A 15,202-nucleotide genomic window follows, 5' to 3' on the forward strand; every position below is an offset into this window, starting at 1 on the left:
TTTTTCTTCCTTGATTTCCACTGTCATCTTTTTGTCACGGTAGAGGAGGCAAAAACCCCAAAGACACACAGTTAATGTAAATAAGAGACGTGTAGACACTTATAAGTAGGAAGGTAAATATATATGCTAACCTATTTCTTACATAGTGTTCTTAGAGCACAGTTTTTGAGGATAGTGATGAATATTATCAGATCTATAGTATGGCAAAATACTAGCATGCATGAATGTGTGTATATAATGCCCACAGTCTGAAGAGGAACAGGCATATGGCAGAGTTAGATCTATCTCTAGTCTGTGAGTGATGCACGAATACACATATGATGAGTATTAATGAGACATGCCACATGTGCACATCACTTTTCTGACCATTTTTCGGATTTAAAAAAAATAAATTACAAGACAGCTGGCTGCTTTTTTTATTAACTTTGCTTCCTGACATGAGGCCCTTAGGGCCACAGACGTGTGACGATAAAGCTTGGTCTGTTGGCTGCACCTCTTCTTATTTTTCATTATTCCTCTGAAAGTCAGATGCTAGTCAGCTTCTGCTGGAGGTGGTTGTGGCACAGTAGTTGCTAATATCAGAGGATGTTCTATATGTTACCATGTTTTCCTGTGCCTTCTTCCCTAGGGTTGTTTATTTGGTTCATTTTGTGAGCTGTGGCTTGTAACATGATAGACACGTGAACAAACAGCTCTTCTGAGCCCTTGGTGGCTTTTGGTTCTGGATGCATAATCGTTACCTTCATGTACTGTATCAGAGGAAACATCGTCTTTTCCTTTTCCTATGGGATGTGCTTGCTTATGTTACTGTTGGCCTTGCCTGTGCTGACGTGAATTTCCCACAGTGATGATAGCCACATTTAATGTTGCAGAGGTGCTTCACTTTTGAAATGTGCCATGCTGCCATGCCTTTTAATGAGGGGTTAAGCAGTAAAAAATCTACTGTGAAGGAAAGCACCTGCAATGAAGTAATAAATCTGCATGGGGATTTGCTAGAATAGGCTAGGCTCTGTGGTGGCCAAATAGACTTCAATAGCTGCTAGAGAGAGTTGGGTGGGGGAGCAGTTCACAGCAGCAGAACAGTACAAAATTAATGCCTTGGACTGGGCTAGGACTTTAAACCTCATTTAAAATTGAAATTGCTAGGGAACAAAATAAGTTTCTAAATTGTTTGTTCTATGGACTTTTAAAAAATGAAAAATAGTGCCACAAATCACTGACAGCCTGATAAATGTTGGCAAATGGCATCTAATGGATTGAAATTAATGCTAACAGTTTGTACAGATGGGTGATGACTCCCCCGCATTCCCTTACGTTCCCTACGTAGTTAATATGTGCTAAAAATAAAGGGCTGCCATTCTGTGTAGAAGGGCTGCCAGTAATTCTGCAGAATATCAACCTGTTGTAAATTAATATTGTAGTATGTTCATGATGTCTTAAGTTTTTAATTTGCTTGTCAATATACTTTTACCTTGCAATTTTAAAATACAAGTGGGATGAAAAGAGCCTGTTTTATTTCCACAGTGACACAGATGACAGTGGAATGCTTTTGTACCTCTAAGAGAAGGACATCTCAGCATGGTGTACCTTGGTCAGATTTCTGAAAAATGTAGGCAGTGGTGCTGACACCCATGTTTTGCCTCACAGTAAATAGCAGGGGGGATAAATACCTCTGTTTGTAAGAAGTCATGCTCTTACTTTTCTCAGTTGCATTCAGATCTAATTAAGTACAGGTGAATTCAAACCTAGGAGGTTATGGCCAAGCTTTGAACCAATATATTCTTTTGAACCTCAATGAAAAGTGAAGAATGCCTGAAGAATGCCACACATGAGGTGTGAGAGCGAATAAGAACAGAGATTATTCTAACATTTTAGAATGCAATCAGGAGATTTTTTGCTTCAGACTTTGGCAACTTGGTATTTATTCTAGAGAGATTCTTTTGTCCATTTGGTTGCCATGCCGGCTTTTTCTCAGAGGAAAAAAATTAGGCAGTTTTCACTTTTTATGCAAATACAAAAAAAAAAAAAAGTTGTAGTCCAAAACCAATGTAAAGAACATATGTCCTATGGACAGTGCATTCTGCTTGGCTGCAGAAGAGTTGAAAACCTCATTCCTTTTGAAGCTAGAGTACTAGCACAAGTGCATGACAGTCCAATGCAGGCAAGAAGAATGCCATACACTTCCAAATTTGGTTATTTCTATTTTGCTTATTTCTGCAGAAATCAAGATACGGCCAAGTAAAAAAAAAAAAAAAAAAGACTTGTGTGATTTTTTTTTTATTTTATTTTTTTTTTTTTTTAAATTATGTTTGTGGTAGTTGCATATTGAAACTTTCAGGCAATGAGATTAGTAAAAGGCAATGTTTTGTAGGCATCTTTTGTAATACGGGAGTTGTCTAAGCTTAAAAACTCAAAATATTTTTCATATGTAGTTCTGCCTCCTTTTGAGGGAACAGTTGAATTATTCTCTGTTTTGCAGTGGGTCCTTTCCTGCTATAATTAAGATGTAGTTTCCATTTTAGTTGGGCTTTTAAAGCAAGATAATTTGAGCTGGAGTTCAAGCTTTATTCAGATTTTAAATTGATTCTTGAAAATGAGTAATAAGTGTCCACTGGTTCGGAACATCTCATTTAATGGCTGTGTTGGCATAGCTGTGTTAAGTATGTAGCTGCAAAGCACACAGCTAGTGCTTGAGAGAGTAGATATGGGGGCTAGATGATCAAGTCAACAGGATGAAACCACAGCAGTCTTAATGTTGTACCATAAAATTTGCATCATTTTAAGTATGGTCCACAGTTTTCTTTCCTGCTCCTCCATTTGTACTAATAAAGGTCACTCTTTTTAGAGATAGCCGCTTGGACATAATGAGATGCAGAGTGCTGTTTATTCACATGAGTTTCCCTGCCCTTTCAAGTCTGTGCAGTGAACTCATGATAGTACTAGTATTTCGAGACACAAGTGATGGGTTTTTTTTTTCTAGGTTTTGCTGTCAGACCTTGATAACCTGGTCTTTGAGTGTGCAATTTATATTAAAATGAGATCCTGTATTGAGGTTCAGTAATGCTGAATTGCATTTTTTTAAGGTTATCTTGGGTAATGAGTATTTGGTCAGGATGAGAATGTTGCAAGTAAGATGAAATTGTTTAAAGAGCTAAAAATACCGTAAGAAAATCTACTGCCTTTCCACTTGGCCTTTCAAAGTTTTAGATTTCACTTTTAAAAACCAATCTCCTCAGCCCCTCGCTATCACACCAGCATGGGGACTGTAGGCTGTCTCTAACACTCAGCAGTTTGCCACTCATAGTGTAAAATTAAGTCTCTTGCATCTTTTGGGGCCTCATTAGGTTGGTAACAGAGACCATGTAGAGTCCTCAAGGCTTACAGAGTCGAGTCACAGGAATATTACAGATGGAACTTTGCTTGATTTATATCTAAACTTGTAAAAGTTATTAGCCTATAAAAAACTATATGTGTGTAAATAATATACAGAAGAAAAGAGCGAATGAGCATGTATGTTACCAAATGGAGTAGTGATCTGTGGTTTTTTTTGCTGTCGTGGTATGTTGACTTACTGTGTAGGTAGTAAGACTGCATTTGAGCCATTGTGACTGGAATTTTTTTTCATGTTTACAAGTTTTCCTTGAAAAGAACTAAATGATGAATAAAAGTTTGACAGCTGCTATTTCATTATCCATGGGATCCAAAAGGACTGAACTGTGCTTTGGTCCCACTTAGAATAGCAAGCTGGGGCAGCAGGGGGGAGAGCAAATGTGTTTGTCTGAAGTGTGGCTCCCTGCCTGCTGTAAATAACCCTTGCTTTTGCGAAAGGAAAAAAGTAAACGCAATGAAGAATTAAAGAGGAAAGCAGAAGAATTGCTTTAAGAGGGGACAGCTGTTGGTCTGCATCTGTCGTCATTGAGCCACTTGGACTCTAGACATAGTTGTGTGTGCCAGCAGTTCCTTGCTGGTCATGCAGGAGCAACCTCTCAGCTCCCCGGGACGGTCCTGCACAAGGTGTGGAGGGTGAGGGAGAAAGAATGGAGAGAAATAAATTATTTTAGGTCCTGTAGCCCCTGTCTGTCTTGCAGTGCACTCCAGGATGTTTCACTGAAAACTTTAACAAAATGTTATTCCTCAGTGGGTGACTTTGGGAACATCTGCGTTGCTAGATGAGCCACTTGAGACTGCATCCAGATCACTCCAGTGCAGACTGCCTGCTGCTCAGTCCCAGATTTTTTCTGCCCCCCCTGAAGCATCTGTAGTCCCAGGATATTAATGTAACAGTTTGCGCAGTTTTTGTTTGTTTCTACTTGTCTGGAATAAGGTGAAGATGTGCAGGGGTCCACCACAGTAGTACAGTACGATCTCAAATTGAGGGGATGTGCCGTGTGCCTGGAGGTGACAGGAGAGCCTAGAGGTGGCAAGGGATTTGACCTGGGAGGTGGGAGGGGACATGACACATAGGATGACGGTGTAGGGCAGAGGGAATCAAACCTGGAGGGCTTTCCTGCCTCTTGGGAGGAGTCCTTGGCATGGTTTTATCCTTGAAAACACGCCAGAGATTCGGTTTTGGTTGGATCTAGTTGACTTGGTTCGTTAGAGGCTACAAGGGACCTAATACGTACACAGTGGGTGGTCAGGCGCCCAGGAGTGAAGCTGGGAGCCCAGTTGTTTGACAGAATGGGTAGATGTACCCCTTGCACTGTCCACCACTTACAGGTTGGTGATGTGTATGTTTACATAAAGTACTCGTCTTCTAGTGGTTTGGGAGGGTGTGCCCTGCCCTTTTTGGAGGGTTATGATTAGTTGGGTTTGTTGATGTTGTAAATTAATTTACATCAAAGTGTGGTTTTATGTCCTGTAAACAAGGAGAACAATAGGTGGTTTGTTAACTGAGAGGAGAGGAAAAGGCAAATTTCCATGCCAGCCGACCAGCCCATTCCTATTGTGTGAGCTGCTGTTTAGAATCGTAATGAAATAGGAAGCAGCCTGTGTGGCTATCAAGGCTGCTGCTTTTTCCTTTGCTCATTATTTACACTGCAAAGAAAATGAAATTGCTGTGGCAGGGGAGGAAAATATGCTGTCCTGAAACTTGGCAGGGCCAGAATTGCAGCTGTCTTAACTGTTCTCCCCCCCCTTCCCCCGTGGTAGTATGATCATGGGGAAATCATACCTGCCTTTGTCTGCTTTGCATACAGGTAGTGCTTCCAACATTTATTTTGGAGAAAAGATCCCTGCTGGAGATGTATGCAAATTTCATGGCCCATCCAGACCTGTTTTTGTCAATTGCAGCTGGAGCCACTCCCGAGGAAAGAATTATCTGCTTTGTGGAGTATTATCTAACAGCTTTTCACGAAGGCCGAAAGGGAGCGGTTGCCAAGAAGCCCTATAACCCTATAATTGGTGAAACGTTTCATTGCTCGTGGGATGTGCCTAAAGATAAAGTGAAAGCATTCAGAACTAATGGTGCCTCCATGGTTTCTAAGGACCCCACCAAGGAGTTTGGCCAGGACCAGTCCACTTGCTACAAGCTGAGGTTTGTAGCTGAACAAGTATCCCATCATCCACCGGTATCTTGCTTTTACTGTGAATGCAAAGAGAAGAAAATGTGTGTGAACGCTCACGTATGGACCAAAAGCAAGTTTATGGGCATGTCAATAGGTGTTTCTATGGTAGGTGAAGGTAAGAAATGTGCTTTTATCTTGTTTTTTTGAGCGAATGTTGTGGGTGTCAACACAACAGCAGTCCAGAGATTTTTCCTGCTTGCCCTCCCTCTGACCTTTCATTTGAACCTTGTGGCTATTTGCTTTAGTGAAGTTTGGAATTAAAACTGTAAGGTTCATAAAACTTTTTTCTGTGCAGACAGAATGCAAGACACTCATTATGTATATAAACGTGTGCTTATATTTATGTGAGACTGTTAATTATATCTGAAGTACAGTCATATGTTAAATTGTAGTAGCAAATGGCTACTGACAGTGTATTCTGTAGGAACGTTTTTATTTGTCTTGCTCGCTTTTAAAGTAATAGGCGATTTGGTATGGGACAGTTCAACAACTGGAGCAAAGCAATAGGAAAAAACATGTTTTTACTTAAGCCTAACGTTATTTTTTTCATAGTTTCTGCAAAGAATCATGGTTTCTGTAGTGTTTACAAAGTTAGTGTATTATCTCAAGGTTTATAGCAAGTCACGTAGTCAAGGTATAAATTGTGATTTGCTATATCATACATACACGGTCTGCTTTGTGGTAAGTCATTGCTCAGCATGAATTCAGAAATACAGGGAATCATAACGAATTCTTAATGGATGATCTGAACTGATAAACACACCTGTACCAGTATCATTACTGACTGCAAATGTATTGATGTAATGTTTCTAAGCAATTTAGTCAGTCCCTTTTGCCATTTGAGGGTAATTGCCTGTGTATGGTTTTCAGTGTTTTGTCTTAACTAGTTTTTAGACTGTGGTCTCAGAAGCACCAGGACGACTTACAGTAAATGCTGCTTTTTGTCATCATTATGTTAAATACTATGATATTAAAGTAGTAAAAAAGTAGAGTGGGAAATGGAGTGATTTCGTTTTGCTTATTAATAACAAAACAATTATGGTGAAAACATACAGATATGTTCTGCTGTTTCTACTAGCTAGAGCTAAGGAGCAAACTCCAAGAGAAGAAAGGGCTACAGTAGCTTCTTTCCTGATGGCAATATATTCCCTTTTTTGTAGAAGAGCCATGAAACTTCCTTACTGCTGGATTTGGTATGGTTGTGATAGTTAAAATCTATAACAGCACGGCTGTTTCTTTCTTCCTGTGATTTAGGTATTTTGCTTTTAATACAGAGTGAAGGAAGTTGGGAAGGGAGCCTCAGAAGGGAAATTGGTCCTTCTGTCTGTCTCCTGGCTGTACTACTGCCAGCCTGAGTCATTGGTTTCACTTGCTGCATTTTTCCCGTACATATTCATTTCTAGTACTGTTTTTCTCAGTGAAGAGAGGTATTTAATGGAAATAAAATTAAACACAAAGTCACTTATGATTATGTAGGAGTAGGGAAATTTCTTTTTCTTGTTGCTCGTGAACACAGTTCCCTGGGATTGGGGGTGTCTACTGTGGGGATTATTTAAGACTTCAAAGTCCTGATGTGTCCCAGTTTTGAGAGAGAAAGGGTCTAGGAATTAACCACTTCCCTACCCCAAGGATTGTTTAATGTGTGTTTGTGAAAATGAGTTCCCCCCGCCGCTCCCCCCCCCCCCCCCTTTTTTTTTTCATGATCTTGGAGATATCCCAGGAGTGGAGGCAGGCTTTGGGGAACATCTACAATGGTGAACCTTTCTATTGCAAGGTTTGCTGCTGTCTTTATGATGGGCATTTTGGGAGGCAGTTTGGGTTTACCAATTTATAGTTATCATTTGTCTTTTTTGTTCATGTAAGCAGTGCAGAAGCGTGCAGCTTCATGGTGACTGCATTTCTGGGAAGTGATGGAGAAACCCCAGTGCAGCCAAAGCATTTCTGTTGCATGTTGAGGACTGGCAACAGGCAGCAAGAAGTTGTACCACTGAAGCTTTTCTACCATCTGAAAACAGCCAGCCTAAACCTGATAGCCTTGGTTTAAAATGTTTGCTTCGCAGTGTGGTTTCTTCACTCGAAACTACACTTTCTTCAATTTTTTTTTTTTAATTTATTTTAGTCCTAGGGAAGTCTTCCTAATTAAGTTGATGTGTAGATTTGTCAAGCTATGCAAAAATTAGAATCTACTGCAGACATTTCTTTCTCATGTGCTGCATAAGTATAAATTCTGTATTAGATTGAGGTCAGCATGAGTACTGGGGAATAGATTGCCAAACCAAGAAAAATTAGCTGCTGGATTTACAATGTGGAAAAACTATGTTGGTACATACATGTCTGGTAATGCAGAGCCTAATAATTTTTTAATGTGAAATATAATTTGGAGGATTTTCTTTGTATTCAAGGACATTTTATGCATTGCAGCATTTCAAATGGGGTGAGTTAGTCCAGCAAAGAGTAGATTGAGGAAAGACATGCTGTTAGTCAGAAGGTATATGAAGGTAGCTAAGACAGGTAGAAACTAAAGTTAGCCATTTAGGAGAAGCTTTCTGACAACAAGGTTGGCTAGTAAAGTTGTAGAATCTTATTTGAAACTGTTAAAACTAGATTAAGCGAGTTTGTCAGGACTGATTGAAGGATGGCATCTCATGAATCATAGAAATCCCTGGGTTTTGTTTGTTTGTTTGTTTTGCTACTGTGCATTGGATGACCAAAGTAATAATGTGTAACTGTTGGTTTTGTGTTTTTTTTTTTTGTTTTTTTTTTTGTTTTTTTTGTTTTTTTTTTTTTTTTTTTGTCTTGTCCCCTTCCTCCTCTATTTTTGCCCATTATGAGCATTCAGCCCTTTTTCTGGCTGTTGCTGGAGATTACTTACGTACATGTGGGTGCCTTTGACTTTTTGTTAGATCAGTAAGGATTTCAGATTCTGCCTGATGCCACTTGAAAGGCAGTTTCCTTGATATCTTTAATGTACCTGTGCCCATTCTGAGACTTCATTTAAATAATTCTGGTGTTAGTATAGTAGTTTCATTATACTGTGCATTCATTCAGTACTATTTGATGTATGTAGGGAAAAAAACCAGAGCATTAGAGAGCTGCCATTAATGTTTTGGATAATTCAATGTTAGGAAGTGACCGTCTTCTTCCAGTTCAGATATTTATCAGAACAGTTTTGCTTGACCTGTAACTTAGTTGTGACCTTAGTGTTGAAAAAACTGTGATTTGTTTTGAAACTGTGCTCTCTATTGAATAGTTTTGTGTGTGGCCTTCAAACAATTCAATGAAGCTTTTTCTACTGCAGTGGGCTATTTACAGAAATACAGTAGTACTGAATTTTTGGCCCTATACTGTGTAAGGAATATGCTGATAATGTTTCTGTGGTGCTTTTGAAGCATATTTTTTTAACTTGTCACAATGTCCTTAGATGTATAGAGCATGTTGCTTTTTATGCTTTGTTGTTAGAAGCAGCAGTGGATATCCTGAAATAGGATGTCATGGCAGTACAAAGGCTTCTATAAGAATTTAAAGAATTAGGGGATTTGAGGACAAGTATGGTCCTGTCATCCAAAGGGTACAGCTCAGTATCTTCATTGTACAATTTTTAGTGTATGTTGCACCTCAAAGTGACTGAAGATTTTTTTTTTTCTTTTTTCTATCTGTGATTTTTTGTTTGTTGATTCAAAGTAAGTGTCAGTTGCAGAGATGCAGAACGAGTAGGAAAGCACTGCTGGAAATCTGTGTGAGAAGATGTTTTATATGCTAGCCCTTCATCTGTGGTTATGAGGGGTCTAAATCTGGCTTTCTAATGAAATGTCTCAACTTTTTCTTCACTATATAACAAAACCCCCATTCTTCAGAGGAGTCAGCATTGAGTTTCCTCATGAGAAAGCTACCCTGAATAGAAGAGAGGGTATTTTGCATAAAAGAATTCATGTTGCGTGCGAAGTCCCCAATTCTGGTTAATGTTAATTATGTACTAATGAGAGAGTGAGGGAGGAGTGTAATGAATAGGATTACATTAAGATTTAAATTAGCAAAGGGATGGGAGAGTCAATGGAAATATTTAATGTTTTTTAAGTGGTCCAAAGAATCTTCAAACAGATCCTGGCTGTAGGATGAGGATGCCTTAGTGGAAAAGGCGGTGTTGAGCACACCTCAGTGTGGGCTGTGCATGTTCCTTTTCTGCTCGAGTGTTGTTCCAAAGCAGCAAAATCCAACAAAAAGCATCACCTTTGATTCACAGGTTAATTTTGTAGACAGCATAAAGTATGTTCCAGTGGATTGTTCTGTATTATCAACTGGCTAGTTATGTCTTGTGTTTTCACTCCTGCTATTTTAAATGTTTTAAAAAATAGTGAGGTATAGGCTTCCAAAAATTATTTTTTAAATTGAAATCAACCTTGAAAAGATTTCATAGTTAGGGAAAAGGTTCAGTGCTCTTTCCAGGGTAAATCTAAATTAAAGTAATGAATGCTTTTTCTCTTGTGTGTGTGTTTTTTTTTTTTGTTTTTTTTTTTTTTCTGTTCAAATATGTGTATGTGTTTATAGATGTACAGGTCTATAATTTCTATTCCTGAGGCACTAGTGACTTTTTAATTTACCAGTCCCAAAGATTGACTACTCCATGCAACTAGAGCTACCTAAATATTTCCCTAGTGCTAATTTTTGTATTAATATTTTTTAGCCCAGTGGTTTCAGAACAGTTTCCGTACGGCATGGCACTCATTACTTAAATTAGCAAATGGCTCTAGTCTTTGGAAAATGAGCAGTGCAGCACAGCTCGTTGGAAGGTTTATGAAGCGATAACAGCCCTGTTCTGGCATCTCATGTTTTCCTGTGCCAATCTGCGTGGCTGGTGATGCACTGCACTCCTGGGGGGTTCATCCCATACATAACTTACTCCTGTTTGTGCCGTGTTAAGAATAATGCAGACAGTATGAAGAGCCTGTTAAAATAGGAAACTGCCCTCGGCCGTTTGTGTCCCACATACCATTTGTTGTTCGGATTGATCTCCATACAATCAGTGGGAAGCATTAAATTTCACATGCCTCTTCTGCAGCTTATTGATCTAGAGTCTCCTCTGGGTGTTTCATCAATATGTGTCACTGGAAAATCAATTCACAAAGCTGCAGCATCAGCGAGGGACATGTAACAGTCGAACAGGGAAAATTATACGCCGTGAACATCGCTTCCTTTAATGCGGCTGAGGAGTCGTGGAAAGGAGCATGTCTGTGAATACGTTGCCTTAGTCAAAAGCAGGAGTAAATGGTGTTCAGGACATTTCAAGGGGGAATTTAAAAATTCCGCGCTTGTTTATAAAAAATTCACCCTTCTCTCTGGGATTTTTTCTAATAAACTAGATTGCTAAATCCACCGTTCCTCCCAGAGTACTTATCTGGTGCATTCTTCCATGCGTAATAGCTGCCTATAAATACTTAAAATTTTTTTTTTTTTCCAAAGGAATTTGCAGTTTCTGAAAGAATTCTTCGATGTGAGAGGAGGAAACGTTCCTGAAAATGGGAGAGTCTTCTGCAACTTTTCATGTATATTTACTTATAGCCATTTTTAAACTAAAAATGAATAATCCCTTACAGTGGGGAAGCAAGGGAAGAAAAATAGCCTGCATATTTTCCAGCAGGTATTTTTGAAGATCAGTCACAATGTAATGATACTTATAAGCAGATGTTAAGAGTACACAACGCTTTTAAAAAAGACTGTTAGATTTTAGGTTTTCTGCCTTTAATATCTCAAGATGTAAACTCGGCAGGGTAGGGCATGAATTCAAGTAGTGGTAGCAGTTACAAATGTTGACTCTGTCATTTTGGCTTCCTTTTCCCTTAGAGAGCACGGGTCTCAGTTCAGACATGGCGCTGCAGCTACAGTCTTCGTGGTGCTTCAGTTAAACAGGGTTTTGCATGCGGACTCTGGAAATGACGGAATGCAAAACTAAGAGTCACCTTAATACTAAAAGTAGTATCAAGATGTGGATTTTTCACATCTTCCCTTTATTCTTTTTTAGATTATAATTATTGATCTGGAGTCATATTTTGAGTGAGATACCACTTCATTAAAAATGTATTTATTCAGGTGTTTAAGGAATTAAAAAAATATGCTACCAGGTGCTAAAAATACTGCCAAGAGAGCTGGGTTCAGTTTTTAATATCTAACCTGCTGTGGTGGTTAAATATTTACATTGAAGGTCACTGCTGTTATTTGCTGTTCACTTTTCAGTGTGCTTGGCAGCGTTCATTAGAGCTCTGCGTCCCTCCCACTCGAGTATGGAGGAAAAAAGCTATCGATCCCATCAGAGAGACAGAAGCAAACCTATACTAACCCAGAAGGAAATTGTGTTTATCAGGGCAGTTTCCTCTCACGTGGGGACATGCAGTGACAGTCAGAGGAGGATGGCTGGGCCCAGGGAAGTAGGAGGCTCTGGAGAAGCTCACGTGAAGGTGTGGTTCATAAATGCAGTGAGGTTCTCCCCTAGTAGTGAGCACCAGACCTGCCCACCCTACTGCTATTAGACCTTTTGTCTTTAAAAAAACCAAACAAACACACACAAAAACCTCACAACAACAACCCCCCCAAAACTGTCGTGTTGGAAGCTGATGCTTTCAGGCGGACTGTGCTTTTTGACTGTGTGAGGGTTGTGTCTGTGCTTAGACCATTAAGACTGGGGAAATGTGACCTCGTGGGCAGCACCAGAGGCCATTTCCCGCAGCTGGTTGCTGCTCCACATCTGTTGCCTATGACTGTAATGAAGAAGGTGGAGAATAAATGGTAAGGGGAGGAGAAAGGAAAGCTGACAGACTTGAGTCTAAAACCTGTTGTAGTTCTCTATGTGGAAAATGCCCAACTGCAGACTGTCAGGTTTCCCTTCTGCGTTGGATCAGTAGCCATTAGCTTTCTTTGATCCTTTTTGAATATCATCATCTCATTAAAAGGCTTCTTGATTGTTCTTTATTAATTTAATGTTATTATAGCATCCATTTAATGAGTTTGATAAGCAGAGTCATCTTTTTGAGTAAAAGTTCTTCCTGGCTGCGTGTCCCAGGTGAGTTGGGTAGTTCAGCCTTCCTGCAGTGTGTTCAGCTTGGTTTTACCTGCCTGCACGGAGCTGAGGAAGCTTGAGGCAAAACGTGTGTGTGTGTCTGTGTGTGTGTTCCAGCTGTGTCCTGGCTGTTCCCTGCTGGTGAGGGTTCAGCACATGACATGAGGAACTTGTGACTTGCCGAGGCAAAATGATTAAAGGTCCTTTTAAGACATTGCTTTTCTCTGTTTGTGCTTTTGCACTCTCCAGCTCCTTTGTGTCAAATTTGCTGGAGTAGAAGCGCTGGCTGTGTTGTTGCTGGCAGGCTGAGGTTGCAGAAGTCCTGAGAACAGCTGGATAAAACTATTCCCGTTTGCAAAAGCTGTTTTCCTGTGGAACAGTTTCAGAAGGCAGAAGTGACAACTTGCAGAGCTTCCTGTGCCTGCGTTTGGTTCTATTAATTGGAGCCAATATTTAAGACGATGATTCTGTTAGAGCTCTGTGCTTTTAAATTTTGATGGGTTTTAGGTTTGTGTTTTCATACAGCATCAAGGGCATATTTTTATGTTGGCAGTAGTAGTGCCTTGTTCCTATTTAGTGCTTTTTCATCATTACATGTCAGATCACTTTGCAAAATTTGTGTCGTTATTCCCTTAAACAGATAGACAAGCTAATGAATACAACTACCAATGTGTTCTTCCTCTGTCTGCCCCAGGGTGAAGGCAAATTGGCTCAAGCTCATCTTGTTTCTAAACAAATACTATTACTATGTCAAGATAATTTTCTTGATCCCCCCCCCCCCCCCCCCCCCCCCCCAATATTTCTGGGTTCTAAGTGCTTCCTGTGATGGGTTATTTTCAATACCTGTTGTGAAAAATTATTTTCAAAGCTGTAATTTTTGCCTTTAGGCAGTTACTAAATGGGACACAAAAGAGTGTAAAACTCTAATCAAAAATATACTACAGATATTTGGCATGATGTAATTCTGTATGCAAAGTTTAAGGAGCTCTTTACCTGGTCTTATGCCCTGTTCTTTGTCATCCCGAAGACCAAACTGCAGCTATGGTGGGGATAGAGCTGTATCCTTAACCCCAGGGGAAGCCAAGATCCGATCAGATAGGCGACTTTCTTTGTAGTTCTAAATAATCTTGAAGAATTACTGCTGCTGCGTGCGGTTGGTTTTAGTTACATCCCCGTAGTGCTGAGGGTGGAGGAACCTTTGCAGAATGAAATAGAACTGCCGGTAATTTTCTCTGCATAGTAGAGACATTGGTCTTGGTGGTAATAGAGCAGTGGCCCTGGTGGCCTTTCGTTGATTATGCAAGACTTTTGCAAAGGCTGTGTGGGAAACCAGGCATTTGGAAATGAAGGAGCAAACTTACAGGAAATTTCTAGATGACTTCTTTAAGCGTGTTTCCTAGTTGTGTCCCGGCGGACCTAGAGAGAGCCTTTCACTCCCACCAACTACTGCATCAGTAAGAAATTAGTGGAGAGGACCTGGTCGTGTCTGATTGAATGGAGAACTGAAGAGTCCTTTGGCCACGCCCATATTTTTTCTGGAGAGCGATTATGATATGACACTGAGTGAGCATCTGAATATTCAGTATGGCTTTTTGCAAGGAAATGTTATTTTTTTTTTTCCAGCTTTGACAGTTTATTGCTTGTCAGTAACACAAAATAAGAAGTCCAGTCAGATTTTCTGACAAGCCGTTTGGTACCACAGAGGACCCCAGGGTACACATTCAGATTGTGGGCTTTTGAAAATGTTTGTTTGAAGAAATGTATTCCAGAGGGCAGACTTTTTGTCTTAGCAGACAGTACCCTCCTTCAAGGCGAGTTGCATGTTGTGCTCTCTGTGGAAGCACGTTTTGATGACGGTAATTGGTCAGTGACTGTCAGGTCTTATCAGTGAACTTTCATCATTTCACTTCTAACCTTCCTCCTACGTAGGTGTTCTTTACTTGATGGAACATGAAGAAGAGTATGTTTTCACCCTGCCTAGTGCCTATGCTCGCTCGATACTTACCATCCCGTGGGTGGAGCTTGGAGGGAAAGTCAACATCAATTGTGCCAGAACGGGCTATTCTGCTACAGTCACGTTCCACACCAAGCCATTCTATGGAGGGAAGGTCCACAGGTACGGGAATGACTGTCTTGTTTAGCTGCTGCTGGATTTCAGTGGAAAGACTTTTGGGCATCTGTTTGGTTCTTCTGTGGAAGTATTTTATAGACAGATACCTGAATTTCTTTTCCTATTAGTGTCTGAGATGACTTACCGCTTTAGAGCACAGTTTATTGTAGTTATACATTTTATGTCATTTAACTGAATTGGACATATTTCTCTCATTAAACTAAACTGAATGTATTCTTCCAGGCTTTGTTGCTTGTAAAAATTGCTGTAAGTGCAGGATCAGAAAAATGTACGTAGAAAAGGCAGTATTTCTGCTGCTTCTGTGTGAGTCTTGTAGACGAACCGGTGTTCCAGGTGGTCCTCCTGTAAGAGGGAGAGAAACGAAAGTGTCGCTGCCCATAGCGGTAGCTCCCTACTGGGGCCTTGCACTTCTGCACTGAAATTCCAGATGATGAAAATATTGTTTATGTGTCTTTG

General features: G+C 40.1%; 1 protein-coding gene across 2 annotated transcripts in view; it reads left to right on the forward strand.

Annotated features, from left to right (window-relative positions):
* Nucleotides 1-15,202, forward strand: part of OSBPL10 (oxysterol binding protein like 10) — a 122,558-nt gene that overhangs the window by 100,794 nt on the left and 6,562 nt on the right. For both annotated transcript variants that reach the window (XM_082326072.1, XM_082326073.1), the window contains exons 8-9: nucleotides 5,199-5,682; nucleotides 14,545-14,731. In XM_082326072.1, coding sequence (XP_082182198.1) covers nucleotides 5,199-5,682; nucleotides 14,545-14,731 — 671 coding nt within the window. The remainder of the gene's footprint in view (nucleotides 1-5,198; nucleotides 5,683-14,544; nucleotides 14,732-15,202) is intronic.

The sequence above is a fragment of the Platalea leucorodia genome, assembly GCF_965183815.1.
Source record: "Platalea leucorodia genome assembly, chromosome: 1".
NCBI lineage: Eukaryota > Metazoa > Chordata > Aves > Pelecaniformes > Threskiornithidae > Platalea > Platalea leucorodia.